Source organism: Pygoscelis adeliae, unplaced genomic scaffold (genome assembly GCF_000699105.1).
Source record: "Pygoscelis adeliae isolate BGI_AS28 unplaced genomic scaffold, ASM69910v1 Scaffold34, whole genome shotgun sequence".
In the NCBI taxonomy this organism is placed as follows: domain Eukaryota; kingdom Metazoa; phylum Chordata; class Aves; order Sphenisciformes; family Spheniscidae; genus Pygoscelis; species Pygoscelis adeliae.
The window spans coordinates 6936005-6955924 of record NW_008824658.1 but is presented as its reverse complement, the minus strand read 5'-3'; the positions used below and the strand labels follow the sequence as shown (position 1 = coordinate 6955924).

Sequence of the window (19920 nt, the reverse complement as noted above, 5' to 3'; positions counted from 1 at the left end):
ATGCTGGGGCTGCGGGGGACCGTGGGGACGCTGGGGATGCTGGGGACCCTGGGGACCCTGGGGACCCTGGGGACCCTGGGGACCCTGGGGACGCTTGTTTGTTTTTTTTTTTTTTTTATTTGCAAACCTGTGAGCTAGTTCAAAATGTGGTATTTAGGGGTTTCTGCTCAAGCAGGATAATGAAATTTGTAATAAGATATTCAGAGGAAGGTGCCTCCCTTTGGCCTTGCCAGTGCCCTGTCTTCCCAGACCCCTTTTTCATCTGGGAGGCATCAAACGGAGCCGGGGGGTCTTGTGAAACCTGTGTGTCAGAGAGCACAGCCCTAACCCATCCCACTGCCGCATCCCAGGCGGTCGGTTTGATGTTAACCCCACAGACCGCGTGGGCGTTAAGAGGGTCTGTGTATTCCCAAGCAAGCAGCTGGAATGTCTTTGCCAGCTTTCTTACCGAGGTCTTTCAGCCGAACCGGGCTGGAAAGGCAGCTGGGAGCTGGGGAGCTGGTGGCAGGCGGTGTCCTCCCCCGGGACCAGGGGCAAAGCTTCCCCCGGCAGAGCGCAGGGTTCAGGCCGTGCCCGTGGCTTTGGTAAACGAGGAGCTGGTGCTTTACAGAGCTGAGTGTAGTACTAGCTCGGGGTCTGCACTCCGCTTGCACGGGGGCAGGTGCCCACCCGGGGCGGCGCGAGAGAAGCGGGACCCAGAGGATGCCAGGGGAGCATCGCTGCCGGGAGAGCCCCCGCAGCTCCCCAGGGGATGGGGATGCGAGTGGAGGCACGTCCTGGGTTTACGGGCAAGGTGTTGGGACCTTGCAGGAACTGGAAATACAGAGTGAGCTTGGGGAGGGGGTGTTTTGTCTTGTTTCAATTTTTAGTAGAGCCAGTTGAACCTTTTATCGTGTCCTGTTTGAACACAGCGTTTTTAGTAGCTTTAATAAGTGAAAAATGGCGATGCAAGAATTGCAGGTGTCGAGGGGGAAGAAAGTGTTTGTGCCGAGATTCTCTCCTGTGCCTGCAGCTGCTAAGCAGGTCGTGCTCTGTGGTGCGGCGCTCAGCGTGCCGGAGGGTTGCTCTCGTCTGCGAGTCTTCAGATGCCTGAGCAGTGTTTGCCCTTCTCTTCCTTTTTTGTTTTTAACATATTTCGCTACGTTTTGCTTTTGTTTAATTTTCATAACTTTAATTCATGCTTTTTTATGTTTTGTTTCTTTCAGTTAATCACACACAGACTTTCAGGCCAAGAGTGGACTTGGTGCTTTCATGTGTTAAGTTGCTTGAGTTTCCCACCCTGTGACCCTTCTCATAACATTGTGTGAGTGGACCAAAGTGAAAGAGAAAATGAGCATCTTCGGTGGTTGCAGCGTAACGACTCGCTGTTATCTGTACAGAATTTATCAGGAGGTTTTAAGGAAGTAACCTTACCACGTACATTTTGTTAAACAAAGTCAACTAATCCCTAAAGTAAGATGTTTTGTTCTAAACCCAGTGATTGAACAGCCGTGTATAAAGTGACCGTAACTGTTTGTCTGAACTCATCTTACTCACCAGCTAAATACTTGCTTTCTAGATCTATTTTTTTTTTTTAATTGGCTAAGGTGGCTGACTGAGGCTCACCTACCTTCCCCTGTACATGCACAAATGTGAGAAGCGGTATGAAGAACGCAGAAACATTTATTTTTCTAACAAAATTCTCGATTTGAATAAGTTTTTTAGAATGGGTAGACAAACACAACGCTTAGACTTTCTGCCCTGGGAATGTTAGTCTGAGTAACCCTCGTTCCAGTAATTACATGTTTTAATCCTGAAGTACTTTAAACACTTTCTACATCACTTTTTTATATATATATAAAAAAAAAAGAGAGAGAGGTTAATAAAATTCATGGGACAATGTTTTGAATTTTCTTTACTGCTAAAGTAGAACATTTATATAGAAAGATTTTTCATAAGGGTTTGTTGTATAATGTGGAACTACAGGATTTGTGTAACTTGTCATTTACCAATGTATTTTACTGCTGTGGAAAAACTATTTAAGTGGTCATCTTTACTTTTCCTCTTTAACCTTAAACTTATTATGTGCCTAATAAGGAGAATCCCCTGATTTTGAGCTATGCACCGTATTTATGCTGATAGGCTCTATTCCTCTTAGAAAGTGCTTCCTTTAACACTCCTCATGCCTAGAAATCACAGCCTTGTTTTCCTGGCTGACCGAGCTTAGAGGAATAATTAGGATCAATATTTTTTCCCCCCCCCCACTCAAACCATTTTGTGATAAGGCAGGACGATAACTGAATAGAGACTTGTTGTCACGGAAAAATAGTTGGACCCAATTCCATCCATCCGTCAGATAATAGGCTAAAAGAAAGCAAATATTTTATATTAACCCCCACATAGTATCTTTAGAGTTTATAAAAACACTGGCTGGCTAAGTGTTAGTTGTGAGTGTGTGCATTTTATTTAGTGATTAATGTTACAGGATTTGTCTGATGGTTTGGTTTTTTTTTTTCTTAAAGACTTGTCTTTAAGCTAAGATGTCAGCAAATTCCTTATTTGACTTGCAGATGGAGGTGCAGGGCCTTGCATCTGAGCTGTTACAGGTCTGTTTGAGGGTAGCATTTTGCTGGATCGTAAAATGAGGTTCTTTAACTTGCATATCCCATTAAAGCAGCTTTTTTTTTTTCCCCCTAAGTACATGCTCAGGTGTTAAACTGTTTTCATATGGACATTGGCCTTTTATACAGATATATTGAAAATCACGTCAGTGTTACTTGATGCGTGTAAGAAAGAACCTCATGAAGATCTCGCAGGCACCTTGTAGAACAGGCCCTTTTTCAAAGAGTAGGAATTATGCGCACTTATTAGGAGTCTGCTGAAAGCTGGACGTTTCATTTTTAAGGCTGTGCCTCCAGGTTAGATGTATTTTAAAGAGTAACTGTCAAATGTTAGGGAGGGTTAATGTGTTTTTCTCAGAGAAACGTACAAGGAACCCAACCTATTGTTACCCGCAAGAAGGCAATTCCAGCTCGCCACTGACTACAGTCCAATCATGTAGCAAGTTAGGGGCAGGATTTTGAGTTTCGCTAATGAGAGAAACTCTGGTGCACTAATCGCATGAGTAAGCAGCGCTATTTGGTTCATTGCTTTGCTTCTCAAGGCCAGTGCTGCGAAGGCTGGGATAAAACAATAAGTGATGGTATTGGGTATGCAAACAGCTGCCTCGCCATCACTTTTCCAGTCGATAATTTTCTCCCGATCTCATGCTGCAGCCGGCAAGGTCTATGCAAATGATTTCTATCTGCCCTGGCTCGTCAGAGATCAATTTTTTTCCCCTAGAATAATAGGTAGTTACAAATAACGATGATAACAATGAAAGAGTAAAAACCTTCAAATCCATGGGCACTGTGGAGCAATTGCCAGCTTTTTCTGATGAAGACATTCAGAATGTATGTAACAATATTTTAATGATGATGATTATTATATATACACTGACTTTATGTTGTGACGGACGTACCTTTTCCTCGTAGTTACTTGTTCTGTAGAGCAGTCGACATCGTAATCTCCCCAATGGGACTCAGTAATTTTTTTTTTTTCTCTAGTACTTGATTTCTCTGTTTGCCTGAGACACGATTTAAGTATGTGGTATATAGGGTAGTTCTGTATCTTATTTTTATTTAACAAGTTACAAATGCGCGGTGATGCTAATCTCACTCCGGTCCGAAGATTTACATCTCGTAGGCTAGAAGTGAAAGAAAAACCCTTCAGAAATGACTGAAACTGTTCAGTTGCACATCTTTCAGCTGTTTTATACATTTTTCCAGAAAAGGTTGGTATTAATGGGAAAAACTACCCATTTTTTTTTATCATTTAAACGTTTACCATCATGTATGTTGTCTGCTTTCTAATTTAAAATGTGTTTTGCGGGGCTCTGAGCTCTGTAGGCTTCACGTCTGGCTGCGGCGGCTGCCCCAGGGGTGGAGATGGGGTGGTTGGCTCAGAGCATGTGGCGGTGCCTCGGGGACCTGCCCGGGGGGGAGCAGCCTCTGGGACGTGCTGCATCCGTTCGCTTTGTCATTCCGAATGTGTTGGGGTTGGCTTTTGGGGTTGGTTTTTTTTTTTTTTTGACTTTCAGTTCTTTCCACTCACTCTGTACTTTCTTTTTTTTTCTTTTATTAAATCTCACGTGTATTTTGAGTTTTTGTGGTGTCGTTTATTTAGCAGTGGATTTCCTGTGTTATCTGGTGGATCTCTGAAATAATAATGTGTAATGACTGAAAGCTTACCGGTCACAGGATGTCTTATGACTATTGGGAACATGCAAAAATAGAATTAGCTAATTAATTAACAGTTAGCTAATCATACAGTATGTGGAAAAGCACCTCATCTGTAATCGGGGGAGAAATTCTAAGGTATTCATTCAAATGCCACCCCTATTTGGGCAAAAGTTGCCTTTAAGCTTGTTTTGTACTTCTCCTTTGTGGGATCTGGTGAGCGAGCGGGTAGATTTACCGGCAGTTTCGCTGTCGTAATGATGCCCAAAGAGGTGATTTAAGGGTGGGATGAAAAGGGAGCAGAGATGGAGGGTGATGTTTTCCTTATGGTACTTCCAAAGCTGCATGCTTTTTCCAGAGAAGCACATCAAATGCTTAGATCAAGGCCAAAAATAGAGCACAGCTTTCATTTGGGGTTCTTTTTGCAGAGCGCGCTGCTGCTGAAGCTTTACCTGTTCTTGGTGTCTGTTCTGTGGGGCGCTGCTACGTGTGAAGTTACATTCAGTTAATTTAGGGTCTCTCTGGGTTTTATTTGATATTGGGCTGAGATCAATGCTGCACTTAGGACAAAACCGACACGTGGAGTTTGGCTGATGCACGGTGTTTGCTGAAGTGGCGCTTCTGATGGGAGCTTTGTCTGCAGCCCCGGTTTCAAGAACAAAACCGAGTGGGTGATCCTGGCTGCTTCTGAAATCTTTTTAGAAACGTGCAGGTGGACTGTGCTATTGCCGCAGGAGTTGGCTTGTGTAGGAGACCTCTGCTTTTTGCATTTAATAGGCAGCTTGCTTAAAAGGCAGAGGGCACTTCTGGTCATCTTATGTGCTCTCGTTTGCATCCCACCTTCTTACAAGGCCGGGATGGTTACCCCAGCTGCGGTACCGTGCTGTACCGACGCTGAACGTCCACCCGCAGAGAGCTGACCAGAAGCGGTGGTTGGAGTGGGTGGGATATTGCCCGCAGCGATCGCCGACAGAGAGTGCGGGTGAAAGTCTGAGCCTGCACTGGGTTACAGTTGTGTCGACTGAGCCAGTTAAATTTTTGAAGGATAAGCCTTGGTGGGGACTTAGCCGTTGATACCAAGTGGTCTGTTTGAAATGTTTTACAACCTTTTCCATCCCAATACTTTTTAAAGCCAAATCTTCCGGGAGGCCAGAGGAGAGAAAGTACATTCAGGTATGTAAGAGTTAATTGGGAAACTAAGGTGGCAGAGTAGCTGGTCATTTTAAAGACGGGCCACCTGGGGATTTAGGATGATGGACATTGGCAAGTATTTTTCCACAGGAGCACTGTTAAGATCATTCATTAATATTTGTGCAGAGCTCCATTCTCTTGCCCTATGCTTGCAAGCGAATGAGAAATGCGCAGTGTCGTTACAAAAGCAGTTCAGCAGTGAGGTAGGTACTGTCCACGTTTTGCAGTTCCAGAGCTGAAGCCTGGTGACCAAGGCCCTCGGACGCGTGGGTGCTTTCTGTTCAGGAGACAGCCCGAACCCGGCCTCGCCCCCTTGTCCCAGGCTGCTCGACAGGGAGAGCTGCGCAGCCGTGAGGGGCGTCACCGGCGAGGCAAGGGCAGAGCGAAGCCGCTGGCTCTGCCGGCTCGGGCTGCCTGTGCTGGTCGGTGGCCTCTGCGGTCCTGGCCGGGCTGGAGACGGCTCCGGACCTCTCCCCATCCCGTGTCTCCGTAGCACGTGACTTCTCAGATCTTCCCCGTCAGCGGTCTTCCCTCATGAAAATTTTAAATCAATCCTCTGATTACCAGTGCCAAACAAGATGTTGGCAGCCGTGAGAGCTGCTCCGAGTTGCGATGGTTTAAATTCAAGTGTCTCCTATGTACCCAGCCCCCCCGCTATCAGGCGGCATACGTCAGATTTGTACTTTGACCTTTCATGCTGTCTTTAATTAATGTAAATAACTGAAACTTAAATACTGATTCTCTTTTGTTCTTTCTGTAGCTTTTTTAGTCTTCCCAGTGCGTGCTCCATAACATCAGGAAGACATGTTAATTAGAAGATTTATTAAGGCCAAAACATCTCATGCAGAAGAAATTAATTGGTGCTTTCACCTTTAAGCTTGCACTATATTGCACAGAAGAGATTATATAGCAAGGACTAAGATGCACTGTATCTTTTGATGGGGAAAAGTTTGCTTGATCAGGTTTCTTGGTAAAGTTGAAATCTAAGATACTTGCCAAAAGATAAATTGCTAATTAAGGCTGCTGCATGGCTTGCACTAAAACCAAAACGCTAATCTCTGGGCGAGAGCCCGTACGAAGCGGTTAACGCTGACCGAGCTCCCGGAGGGACGAGGGACAAAGCCGGGTTAGCGCGAGGCGAGATTTCAGCTTGCTGCTTGAGCTGCCGCTGTAGCGGGGCTTCTGTGTGTCCTCTCCTCGGTCTGGTTTTGGGGTGTAGCTGGAGAACCTCCTAACGTCCCTAACCTTTCAGCTGCATTCTCCCGTTTCGTAGCGATAACTCTCTTCCGTGTAGCTTTTTTCTGTAGACTTACAGGTTTTATAACCAAAATCCCCCAACCTTCATTTGTTTAGTTTTCCTAGGGCTGCCCACGCGTGCCTCGCAACTTAACCCCTTCCCCAGAGCCCCCTGCCCACCTCCCCGCTCGCTGCTTCGGGGTCAGGTAATCCTGCCTGGCCGGCCTGAACTCCGGCACTTCCTACTGGGATGTGGTGGGTGAGAACGGAACCGTTTTAAAGGACAACTAAACGTTGTATGTTAACGGAGGGGAAACGGTTTAAAGCTGGAGACTCGGCGTTCCTGGTGGTGAGTTCTGTGTTTGTATCAGACTGATTTCCCCTTGCACAAACACTTGTTTAAAGAAGAAAAGGAAAAGAAAAAAAAGAAAGAAAAAAAAGAAAAGGGAAAAAAAAAAAAAGTGATGTCTGTGCCGGAGTCTAACTTCACACAGGAACAGGGAGAGGCCCCGTTGATCTTTGTTTTAAAACAACCTTGTAAACGAATCTCAGGAATGACCTTGTACCAAAGCTGGGTTTAATAAAAACAGAACTGACTTGTTTAACAAACTTCTGTTAAAAACACCTTTTGTATGCTAGTTACATTCACTGGAACAAGAGTGCTGTGTCCAAATTCACAACCCTCGCTATTACTCCAGTTGCTCTCTGTTAACCCCCTGACCCTGTATATCTGTTTAAAGTGTGATGTCCCCTGCGCACCCCCGTAGGTCTGGGGTGGCTGCTGCCAGGAGCCTCCCTCCCCTTCTCCAAGCTGCTGCTTGCCCCGGTAACGTGGGGCTGGGGGTGTAGGACCGGCAGAAAACCAGTCCTTGGTAGGAGGTTTGAAGGAAGCTTGCATCCCGTACCCCTGCCTCGTGCTGGGTGCTGTGACTGGAGCGGGACAGGACCTGGCTGTGAACAGCGGGGTGCGTGACAGGAGCCCGGCGAGGCTCCCGCTGAGCAGGCTGGGTCTCCATCACCACCCAAGAGTTCGCCGAGACGGAGGGAGGATGGTGTAGAGGCACCGGCTGCCGCAGGCACCGAGCTCCTGTCCCCGGGGTGTGTTGTACGCGACAGTCACTGAAACCTCTGGATGCCCTTGGCATAAATTAGAACTTGGAAATAAACCTCAGCGTGTAACAGGTACGTGGCCTGCAAATAACCAAACCGGGCACACGGGGAAGCTCTGGCGGCCCCTGCCACTTGCAGGCAGTAGGGACTAAGCCCCGTGACAAGCGCGATCATCCCACATGGCTCATCCCTGCCTGTCCCTGCTGCTGCGGCGGGCAGGGGCGAGGCACCACGTGCTTCAGTGGAAGTGGGACCGGGTGAGACGCAGCCAGGGTCTGGCCAGGCCGTGCCTCAGGAGCTGTGGATTCAGAGCTGGAAGTCCACTTAGGCTGGCTCTGTCTGTCCTCGTGTCTGTTGTGCCCTGCCCCAAACGGGAGGAAAGCTGAAGCGGTGTGTGACCATCGGGCTGAGCTGAGCAGTGAAACACCCTTTGCTGCTTCTCTGATGACTGTTTTAAACTTGCCTGTGTTCTCTTTGGAGGCAAAACAATCTAATTCCTTTGGCAAAGCTTTAGTCCGGTTTGGAGCTATTCTCAAGTTAGATTACCAGCTGGATAGATGAATTGGGAATAAAAGCTTTTTTTTTTTTTTCCTCCCAAATTTCTCAGAAGATTTGATTAAGTTCTGTTTGCCATGACCATGGTTTGGTCATGCATTAAGGTTGCATGCCTTGCTGAGGAAGAACGAGGGGGAGCTGCCGAGACCTGCCAGGAGTTAATGCATCACTTGATCTAAGTGTGCTTTTCTGCATTCTTAAAGAATCAAACTGTAAGTACTGTTTAAATTGAATTTAAAAAAGTAAAGCCAATTGGGGAAAAAAAAAACACCAAACACCAGAGGGGCAACCCCACAAGTGAGATGTAAAGGCAGCCCAAAAGAATAAACACAAAAAAGGCTTTACACACGTCAGGAAGCACTTGGTATTGGTAACGTCCTGCTGGGTGCTCCGAAAGATCTTTCTGTGATCCCGGTGCTGGTTGCTGTGAATTGCTTCTGTGTATCAGCAAATTTTGCCAGAAACCTGTAACACGGTAAAACAACTATGGTATTACTGTTCCCTCTGCTGTTTCCTTGCATCTTGATCGATTCTCTGACCACAGAAGTTTCTTTATTTGCGCAACCATGTAAATGAACTCTTCGTCTAGGTCCTCACACGCCCACCGTAAGTAGCGATACCGAGTCAGGTTTATTAATCTGAAACACTCTGGTGAACGCGGGTCCGCAGTAAGGCAGCTTCATCCTCCGCGTGGCGGTTCCTGGGTGACTCGCTTCAGCCGTGACATGTTTCCTTTTGGTGCTGGTTTGTGAACGGGAGACGCGGCGGCGGCGGCTGGGGGTGACTCTGAATTGCTTCGCTGTTTCTGTAGGTGATTTAATGTTTGGTTTATGTTTTGGTTCTGATTCAAAATCTGAGCATCCGTGAGCAGCAGGGCCGTCTGCCGGGAAACTTCTTGAAGGACAAAACAATTCTGTGGATACTTACTGTAGGGGATTTCAGATGTAATTGCAGCTTTGTTTACAAGGTGGAGGTCGCTTCGGGCACCTGGAAATCCTGCCTGAAGTAAGGCAACAGCAAAAGGAGTCTGGGTTTGAGAGGTGTGCCTCACCTGGGCCGCGAGCCTGCAGGGGAAGGGGGGTCCTGCCACTGCCGACACAAACCCCCCCTCACTTCTCTGCCGAGGGCCGGAGCCGGGGACGGGGACCTGTGCTTGTGCTCGTGCCCGGAGAGAGGGAGGAAGCAGCCTTCCCTACCAGGTCAAGATGAGGCACCGTAAGAGCTCTTTGAAAATACTCTGTAAATGTTCTCTGGAGTTTTACAGGGACCGAATATTCCCCAAACCAGCAATCCTCACAAGACTAGCCCTAAACACGTCAGACCTGTGCCGGCGCTCGCTGTGCCGGCTGGACCCGGCACGTTCTCGCCAGTAACTGGCGTGTAGCAAAATGGTTACAAGGTCCACGGCGGTGAGTTTAGCTGGAGGTAGGATAAACTTGTGTCTGTAGCATGCATGCTACGCTCGGTCCAAACGGGCAGGCGCAGAAAGGAGATAGTCATCGCCTCGGAACGGGCAAAATGATCGTTCCTGTTACTGCTGCCACCTGGACGTGTGGTGTGTTGGTCTTGTTACTCGTTCCCTGTCCAGGCAGCGAGGGGAAAGGTATTAACAGCCTCAGACCCCGTTCTGCCGGCAAGAAGGGAATTTGTGCAGCTCTCGCTCTCAAAAATGCTCTCTTCCCCTAACAAGAACGGTCCTGTTGCAACAGCAGCCTCTTCCTGTAGTTTGCAGTTTGTTCTTTGGGGCAGGGCGCTCCGTTCTTAACGATGATGGGAACGCAAAGGTAAGTGGCACTTTTAACCTGCTGAGGCCAAGCCACAAGCGCGAGTCCCTTTATCGCAACTCCAGCACTGGAATAGGTGTGCGGAAAGGACCGGTGCTGCCAGAGAGAAGCAGCAGCGTACCCCGGGAGAGCGGGCGGGCTCCAGATTTACTGTTCCCATCCCAGTATGTCCTCTTGCACCCTGACGGGGAACACGGGATCCCCGTGGGCCTTTCAGCAGCGCTGACTTCATCGTTTGGAATTAACCCCCTGCTAATTTATGCTTTCGAACGTTGATCACAGGGATCTGCAGAGGTTTTGAAAAGCAGGTCCGTTCACGGTTTTTAATGTGCCATCCAGCTTACGGGCAGGAAACTATGTGCATAGGCTCAAAGCTGGGGGGGGGAAACATGAGGTGCGGTTGTGGTGGTAGAAGGTTACAGCGTGTTTAATTACTGTGCGTAGAATTTTTCTGCTAGATTTCCACTGCGTGCAGCTGGTGAAGATGCTTGAGAAGGGGCAAAGGGAGGGGGGGGAAAGCAGAACCAGACACGCACCCCAGCTTCCTGCCGGGACCTTTGTGGGCTGTTGGCTGGACTCTTCCAAGGAGCACACCGAGAACGCGCAGACCAAACTTGTATTTTATTTAATGAAAACTACAAAAGACAAGTCGCCTCCTTCAAAAAGTCAGGCAGCCAAGTCACAGCTTGTGATAGAAAAGGAAGGTGCTACGCTGGGGGGGGAGGGAAGAGCCCTACCATGAAATTAAAACCTTCCCTGTGGTACGTAGGCAGGATGAATAAATAACATACCCCAAGGATGCCGCTGCCTGGCCCCCGGCTGTGAGGGCACCTCATAAACCTCATCTGGTCCAAAACCGGGCGCCGAGTCCTGCTCCTGCAGCATCCCCTGGCCAGGGCAGAGGCTCCCCCCTGCAGCACAGCATTCACAGTTTGCGGTAGCTTTGACTTGCCTCGTGGGACCTCCTTCGGTTTCACCTCTGGTTCAAGTCACGTCTGCTCACACGTGTCACTTGCACTAAGCCTCTGACACTAAAGGTTTCTTTCTGGAACACTTAGGCGCTGCTTTCTTTGCGGTTTAAAAAGAAAGGCATGGCTTTCTCCCTGCACGCATACAAAGCTCGCTCTGTCCTCAGTGCCAGTTCTGGCAAATGTAATACTTTAGAGAGCGTTATCTGCTAACAGAGCCGCTCAGGCGCTCCGTCCTGCACAGCTCGGCATCCAGGAATTCCTCTCCTACACGGTAAGGTGGAAGGAAGGCCAGAAACTTTCTTCCTGCACTGCCGAGTGCTGCTGTTATGCAGCATGAGGGTCTCCTTGCTCCTGCCTCATCCCTGTCCCCTATTTATTTATCCTGTGTCGCTACGTGAGACACCTGCTCGGCATTTAGCCTGCGCAGGTCCATATGAAACCCTCTCCTGTTCTGTGACGGGACTGGCAGGGGTGGTGGCGTTATTCATCCACTGCTGTCTGGATTATACCTTCAAACTGGGATAACAGTCACCTGAAAATGCTGGCCCTATTGTTTAAAATGAAACAAACAAAAAAAAACCCCTAAGAAAACACTTCTGTTAAAAGAATCTGTAAGGCTGGTTTTTAAAAGAGCACTAGAGGTTTAAACTGAGCTTTGTAGTTTGTAGAACTGCTTTGCTATGGAGATTAGCAGTTAATAAAAACTAACGTGGTGGTGGGGAATTAATTAAAGGCATTTTCTACTGTCCAATCTGGTAAAACAGAATAAATTTTAAAAAACCCTGAATGGCATGTGCTGGTTGGTGAGGGCCCCAGGCAACAGTGATTGTGGACAAGAAGCGATTTCCCACAGCTCGCAGGAACTGGGGTTGGGCCTTTAACGGCTTCACCGGGAAGGAGCACAGACCTCAGACCCCCGGATTCCAGGGCGAGGCCTTAAGAAAAACCAGAAGGTTTGATTCTCAGTCTTCTCACTACTCAGTCAAGACCTCGGTTGCACCCGAGGACTACTCCTACAGAGCCAGCAGCGGGAGCTCCCCCTTCCTCGAAAGCAGCTCCTGTTCCCTCTCCCACGGGGCAAGTCAGATTAGCTCTAATGAGAGCCACGGAGCGGGCTGGATGAAAGGCTCAATCGGTCACACTTCATCACAGCTATTTCTAAAAAATAATCTCTGAGACATTTGGTTCTCTCTGGCGCAGTTCGTAGCCTTCTGCCAACTTGATCCCTGAGTTGTAGGATTGTGACCAAGTCCCTCCTCTCCCCAGCTTTCTGTATTTACATGATGTTAAAAACTGAGGGGTAGCACCCGCTGCTTAGGAAGGACGTAACAAGTAGACAGACAATACCAATTTGTCATTATCCTCTGAAAAACACAGCAGCGCTTTTGCTCTGTAGTTAGGGCTGGTTCTGTCCGCTGGGACCTACTGGTTCTGCAGTCGCTGCTTCCAAGGCAGTAATTCTCCACTAGTCCCTTCCGGGCGGCTGTAAGGGAGGACACGGGGAGCTGCCTTCTCCAGGCCTCAGCTGAGGGCACGAGCCACCCGTGTTCACCCTCCCACCACTCGCTCCCCCGTCCTCACTGTACAGGTGTCTGAAGCCATCGTAGTATTCATCAGTCTCCATGGTGTCATCAGGAATGTGGGCTGTAGTAGGCGTGAAAGGTGCTAAAACTGGCTGGGGTACAGGGACCCTCAACCTCACTTGATGGGAATTCTTCAATCCAGAAGGGTCGTGGTGGGGTGGCCTTGCCTTGGGATGGCCCTGGATGGCTTGACTGATGGAACAGAAAATATAAACAGCATTGGATGGCTGCAGGCACGTTAGCTCTTGATCCACAAGCTCTTTGCAGTGGATGAATTCCGTGCTGTTAACCTGTAAGGAAAGATGCAGATTTTTTTAAGTCCACGATAAATTACTCTCTCTTCTGGCCACTGCTCCTGTAACTCTGTAATTAGGGGGAGGGCAGGGACAGGCTGTATTGGATGCCTCGATAGATGCGTATCGGCAATGTGCATGTTGGCCCTGATGCAAAACACTTAACCAGGAGCTCCTGAACTACTACACAAAAGGTGGGCAAGCGCTCCCTCTTTTTAGGAGGCGACGACAGTCAGGAGGGACAGCAGGAGGCTAGGTTATCCCAGACAAATCTGAGACCACAAAATGGGTCGACGGTAAGCTGACAGCCTGGGTCTTCAGCCTTCTAGGTATACTCTCTTAAAAGGCATGTGTTTTGTGAAACTGGAGAAGAGCTTTAAAAAACCCGCAAACATAACAGAGCTTGCCTTGAATGTGTATCATTGGAAGCCAAACTGATTATATTTTACAAGCAATGTAACTGTACTTAGAAGTTCGCGCAGTCTTCAGTGGGAGGCTGGGGACACCGTGGGCAGGTTTTTAGATGCTCTCAGACACTCCTGTTGTGGGAGAATCTCCCCTTGCTCAGCAGGCAGGGAGCTATCCGTGGCCAAGCAATTCGGAAACCTCCCCTCCCTGCCAAAGGGAAGGCCCTCTCCCCGGTCCCACCCCTTAACTGCAGTTTTATTCCCTCTCTTGTTAGCTCTAGCAGGGTCTGCAGCAAAGGCAGAACACGGACACACGCTTCTCAGAAGGCTGCTAAAGTGCAATGTTGGTTGTAAATACACGTGCGCTTTATTAATTTATCGGTGTCCTGGCCTCAAGATTTGTGACCAAAGGCCATTTTGATTCCTACCTGTGCTTTTTTTAGCAGATCAGTAATAACAGGAAACCAATCAGGAGTCAGCCTCTCCAGCTCTAAGGTGATGATCACCAAAGCCAATGTGGAGCCCTTAAACTGCAATAGTTGGTGGCACGCCATACAGTGCTGTAGCTGTTTGGTCAAGAACGCAACATGGCGGGAAGGATTCATCTGAGGCAGCCCATGTAGTAGATGGGGCCAGTTGGACATCACCATGGCATGGAACTGGAGAGAAGTGTATATATATATATATATTAAAAAAAAAAAAGCAGAGGTCAGTGAACTTTGTATGTTTTCATATGTTATCAACCAGAAGTACAGACTAATTTCATCTCATATCAGGAAACCTAAAGGGTTCCCCCCCCCCTTTTTTTTTTTGTGTTTTGTGTTTGTACTTGCCAACCACTGAACTGTTTTTTCGAGCTTATAATGAATGTACAAGGTCTGTGTTTCCTAACAATTTCTGAAGTTTCTACGTTATCCAGATTACTGTCCAGGAGAGTCAATTCAGGCCAGCAGATACAGATAGAATAAAACCAATAATAATGACTGCGCACTGAATTTACTGAGGAAACAAGCACCTAAGAAAGGCAGTTTTCACAATCAGCAGCCTAAGATGGCTTAATATTTGCACATAACCTTAAAAAAGGGATCCAGGATGTGTTCGTATCACATGATTTTTGCCTTACTAGCACACGATCGTTTCTTGAAGACAAAGTTTAATTGTTTCTATCAAATGTTTAGTAACTGCAGTGTGAACTAAGTGCCAGATTGGGGTAGTCTCATTGCCTAAAACAAGGGTGAACAATTAGTGGGATGAAAAGGAAAATGGTTTAAGAAAAAAAACCTGTGTGTGAAATGTAGCAAAACTCTGACAGCTTTCTATGTACAGTATTAATAGAATGGAAATAGTTAGAGATATTTTTGCAGTGTGTATTTAAAAAAAATAAAATGGCGTATAGTTGTGCTTTATGAGAATCTTTTTAACGTCCATTTTAGTTGTCCTTTAAAGATGGGAGTAAATTTTTTGAGCAAAATGAAAGGTTTTAAATAGTAGAAAATTTTAAAAACAAATAAATAAAAAAATCGTTGTAACATTCTTCAAAAGACTTGCAGATAGCTGAGAACAGGTAGCTTGCAAAGCATCTTGGGAAGGATGTGTGGGTGTGTGTACGTGTGCGCATCTGTGTTTTCTAGTCTATTTGATAAGGAGCTGTTTCTTTAAAGAAAAAAAATTTGCAAAATTTAGTGCTTACAATGTTTAAGAAATCCATTGGTGTTGCTGTGTAAAGATCCCAATGAAGCTTGTCTAGTATAATTCTTTCCATTCTCAAGATCTCAGCTGGAGAGCATTTACAACCACTCTGCACTGCGAGCATCTTCACCGATGGTATTATCTGTAAAAAAAAAAAAAAGAAAATTAAAAATAATAAAGAAGCCACCGTCCTACACAGTGCTGTGTGAGTTTCTCTGTATTGCAAAGGGATCTGACAAGTTTATACACATCCCAAAGCGCTAAGCAGAATGCTCGTTCAGGAGACCGCTTTCCTAGGTAACTCCCGTCCTAAATGAAGACTGGCCCACGCTCGCCACAGTGCAGCTGGCTACGAACCCACAGCAAGAACGATGCCGTTCACCTCCTGGGTCACCGTGAGCCTCCTTAACGCTGCATCGGCGATGCACGTTCCCTGCTACCAGTCTCATTAGTTTTGCTCCTCTGACAAGGAGGAGGCTTCCTGTTGGCCTGTTGTACAGGGCCTTCTGTGGGTGTCTTGTTTTCTGTGGTCATTGACTCAGCTTCTCCTTTTTAGCGCAGAGGAAAAGAAGAATAACCTCAGCGTGGCACATCCTCAGAAAGGCTATGAAGAGCGTTTCACTACAGCAGAGGTTGTTCGAAGAGACATGCGTGTCTGACTCCCAACTCCTAGGTTTCCTGTTCTTTCTCAAAACAGAATGAAGGGAAGAGGAGAAATGCAATCTGAAATGCTTTTGGCTCATGTTTGCAAATGTCCTCTGCCATGAGAGATTATCCTGTGTAATCTCACACTTACATGGGTAGTTGCTGATTTTACGTGCTCACCTTGAGGTGCAGATCTGAGTCACTTCCTCACCAGGTTCAGAACCCACTTTCGACTCCAAGCAAACTCATCTATTTTAAGCTTCCTCTGAAGAACCTCTGCTCTGTCTCGCCTACCTTACCCTCCCAGGACCTCTTACAGCACTCTGATGCTGTGCGCACAACGCTGCGCATGTGCATCTTGACTGTCCCCTCCCCCAGACTAAGCTTTACTGCGAGCCGTGGATTCTGAAGAGAGGAGAGAGGTTTAAGGGCAGGAGGAGGAAAACACATCCATTATGTAAGCAAACACAAGTCCTTCATCCATAAAGGTCACATTCTTTCAAGCAATGGTGAAACAGGACTGAAAATGTTACTGTCTCCCCTTAAGGACTACTTAGGGTAAACAAGTTAACACCTCCACATTATGCCCAAGTTGTTGAAAGACCTGGAAACACGAACAACTTGAACGCAAAAGATGAGTTTAGTGTGTTTAAAATTGAACATACAGACCTCATCTTCTTCATTGGTTTTTGCTGCAAGGACAAGGCAGGAAATTGCTATGCACTGAAGATATTTTAATTGGGCCTGAAGGGAGAAGAAAACACTGAGTAAAGAAGATAACAGTCTTGGGGGGAATAACTGTCATTCTACGACAGATGCACAAGTTGCAAACTTTCATTCAAGTTACAGTTGCTTCTGAATTAGTTTAGCTGCAGAAAGATTCATTTGAAGCTGGAAACAGAGCAAGGAAATCCAAAGTGAAACAAAGTAAATCCTCTTCCTGGTGCGCTTTTTATTCATGTATCCCACAATTTTTAGACTATGCAATGCCACAGTATTTACAATGCAATGTTACGCCTCTTCTCAGCTGAGATATTAATTACTATGCTTTTGCCAAATGTCAGTATCAGTCTAAATAGAATTGAGAGCTGCAAGGCTCAGTTCAACGCATAACTTTGCCGTTGCTTCAATAGCAGAAAAGGTTGGCCCCACGGTTTGGTTAAAAATAGTGGTTCAAAATGAAAATATTGAAAGTGGTAACGCAAACGTTTTCTGTTTAGCAGAGACAACCAGATGATAATGAGTTCTTTGTACTTATCACAGCATTTGGACTACAGTTCACACAAACACTTCTACGGAGGACTGTAAATCAGTGGAACCTCATCAAACACTCAAGTTCATATATATACACATATCTATATATATATGCTTAAAAATCTTCCCCAGCAAAGACCCTGGCTGCTCCTTAAATCTGCTGCCAAACATAGTACCTGCTTTGTGTATAAACTGATTACACACTCCTTACATCCCCAGTCAGTAATCTAGCCAGAAAAAAAGCTGACAGAGATTCTCTACCTTTACTGATGCCAATAACCGGTTAAGAATGCTGGTAGCTAAGGCAAATGTTTCAGGGTAAAACTGGAACCGAGAGCTTACTTCTGCAATCCAGAGAACCACTTTCTTGTAACACGACAGAGAGATATCTGTGCCCTGAGGGGAAGAAAAAGTTAGAAGAAAAATACAGTTAGTGCTTTGATGATTTTGTTAACATATCTCCAAAGGAAGACTCAAATCATTCCAAGTGCTCTAATTAACATTTCAGATGTCTGGAGGCTTGAAATGAAGAAAGTTCTCGGCTGTGTCTACAGAGTGAGGCAAATTTCGGAGCAGTTTAAAGCACTCATTCGCGTTGCCCACCCAGTCAGGCTCTAGCTGTGCTTACGAGGGCCTGGTACTGGATTGTGCCCGAGTACTGAATGGGGAAGCACCCAGCCTGCCCCTTGCACGCTGCGTATGAACCACCCAACTGAGCTCTCACAAATGAGGTGCTGAACGTGCCCGTTATTTCCCCTCTCCTGAGAAAGCTGAAGCCTCCGATGCGGCACGTGTTTCATTCAGACAGCCTCGACAGGGAGAAACAGGAGTCGGGAGCAGGTTTTGATTGACTCTGCAAGATTTCTTTTTTAACAGCCCTTGAACTTGCTTCGCGTTGGGACCACAGAAGCCAGGTTTATGACTCCCCCAAGGCACAAGGCAAAACGTACTCAGTTTTTTTTCTTTCTTATATCTTATTTGAAGATGCATTCAGGTGAGAGGAAGGACTTTACTCTGGCTGCCATTACAGTGCCACACATGACCCGTGGCACGGATTTGAACATTGCTGTAGGAGAACTGAAAGGGCCACGTGGCTACACAGAACAGACAACATTTACTACCAATTCATTTAATATTACTCATCACATTATCCATTTCACTATTTTGCTTTATTTGGTAGTAAAAATACTTGGTAAAAAAAATAGCATTTCTACGCTATTGCAAAAGAGGCGAGGCTGGCAGGGCACTTCTGTGCATTCTTCCACGATCTGATGCACTTTACAGAAGCAGCTGAGCGTAACTGTTTCCATTGTACACAGAGGGCCATTAAGTGTTCCAGCTTCCTAAGGTAGCAGACTGACTCGCTTTAGCAGCGGGGAATGGGGCTGGGTTTCTGTCAGGCCTCAGCGAATTCCCTTTTCTCCCATCTGAATAGATGGGACTCAAAGACCGCGTCGAGCACAATTAACTCTAACATGACGTATTTACGGCTTTACCATCGATTGTCTGCTCTTACCTGCTCCACCAGATTTCCCAAAACTACTTGAGTCAAAACAAAATGCGAAGCACCTGGTTTACATGGGGCACTAATAAGGTGCGGGATGGAACAAATACAGACCCTCCTCCCCCCCATTCCTTAAGCTGAGTCCATGCGGGATGACTTTTGCATTCAGGTGGATTAGATGGCAGGACCAGCACCGCGTCTCTGCAGAGTCCCTTAGGCACGTCCAAAGAGGACGAGGGAAAATACCTTCAGGGCGAGATTCTGGAAAACTGGCACTTTCCAAATCCTAGCCTCTCTGGCTAAGGCATTTTCCAGGAAGAAGGCAAGTCTCGAGCCCTCTGGGGGTCCAGGGCACTTCATGGCAAGTCTTTGAGCCAGTTTCCCTGATGGGAGCCGCTGTCAAAACCAAGAAAAGAATTATAAAGCAACATCCCAGCTCCTTGAACCATGATTTCCTCTCCTGATGCCTTTCCAACGCCGGGAACTAAGTCGGGAGCAGCCATATGACTTGTTTGCAGACAGAGCAATCCTGCCATCCATTTTCCCAGGGGGAAGCTCATGATGAAAGAGAACATATCAGATGGCTAAACAATGGTGTAGTCGAGTTTTTTTTCCTCCCGGGCTGCGTGAAGGCTTGCTTGAATAACCTTGGGTGAGCGGTACCTATTGCTCTGTTTACCTTGTTTCACACGTTCAGCTCTCCATTTGCAGAGCCATTAAGTTGCAACCCGTTATCACCTGATTTCAAGTTTCTGGCAAATAGAGGTCTATTGTCTCTGTACAGAAGCTCAAAGATGACTGTTCTTAGCGGGTTTATTAATTCCCAGTTAAGAGTTTTCCTTAAAGCAGTCTAATCTTTCTCTCTTGCTGCTGAAGACATGCAACAGCAACACTTTGGAAATTCCACTCTCCACACTAAGCACGTATTTACATCAAATAAATGTTTCTGTATAATATCACGTAAGAACCAAGCAGTGAGAACGTCTCAGCCTGAAACTGAGTATTTCAATGCTTACATTTTGGTGTCTCTTTAACAGCAGAAAAAAAGATGTTACCAGATAGAAAATTCCTGCTTTTCTTTGTAAATGGTGGTGGATGCGGGCTTCCTCATCAGTGTTTTCTGGAAGCTCACACCATTATCTCTACAGCTCCATTAAAAAACCCCAAAGTGACATGAATCCTCTGGAAACCGTTCTGCATTTCTAAAGCTGAAACTCAGTGATGTGTGTTTCACCGGACACGGGAACCGCACATGACTTCGGCTTTTGCTACCCCTGGATGCCAGAGCATCCAAACCTGACTGCCCGGACCATTTCAGCAGCAGGAGAGCCGGAAAAGATTTATCCGTCCAGTTTGATGCACTGAAAAGATTATCTTTCCGTAGCTAAGGGAAAAAATAGAATTAATTAAAAGCTCACCCTCCGGCTGAACGCGACTGTCCC

The 19920-nt window shown here is 46.7% G+C and overlaps 2 protein-coding genes across 2 annotated transcripts in view; both read left to right on the top strand.

Annotated features, from left to right (window-relative positions):
- SEPT8 (septin 8) overlaps positions 1-15272 on the top strand; it is a 31664-nt gene extending 16392 nt beyond the window's left edge. The window contains exon 9 of the mRNA XM_009322732.1: positions 13830-15272. Coding sequence (XP_009321007.1) covers positions 13830-13995 — 166 coding nt within the window. The 3' untranslated portion in view covers positions 13996-15272. The remainder of the gene's footprint in view (positions 1-13829) is intronic.
- A 174-nt stretch (positions 15273-15446) lies between these two features.
- The window catches only part of KIF3A (kinesin family member 3A), a 25680-nt gene continuing 21206 nt past the window's right edge, over positions 15447-19920 (top strand). Inside the window, exon 1 of the mRNA XM_009322784.1 lies at positions 15447-15470. Coding sequence (XP_009321059.1) covers positions 15447-15470 — 24 coding nt within the window. The remainder of the gene's footprint in view (positions 15471-19920) is intronic.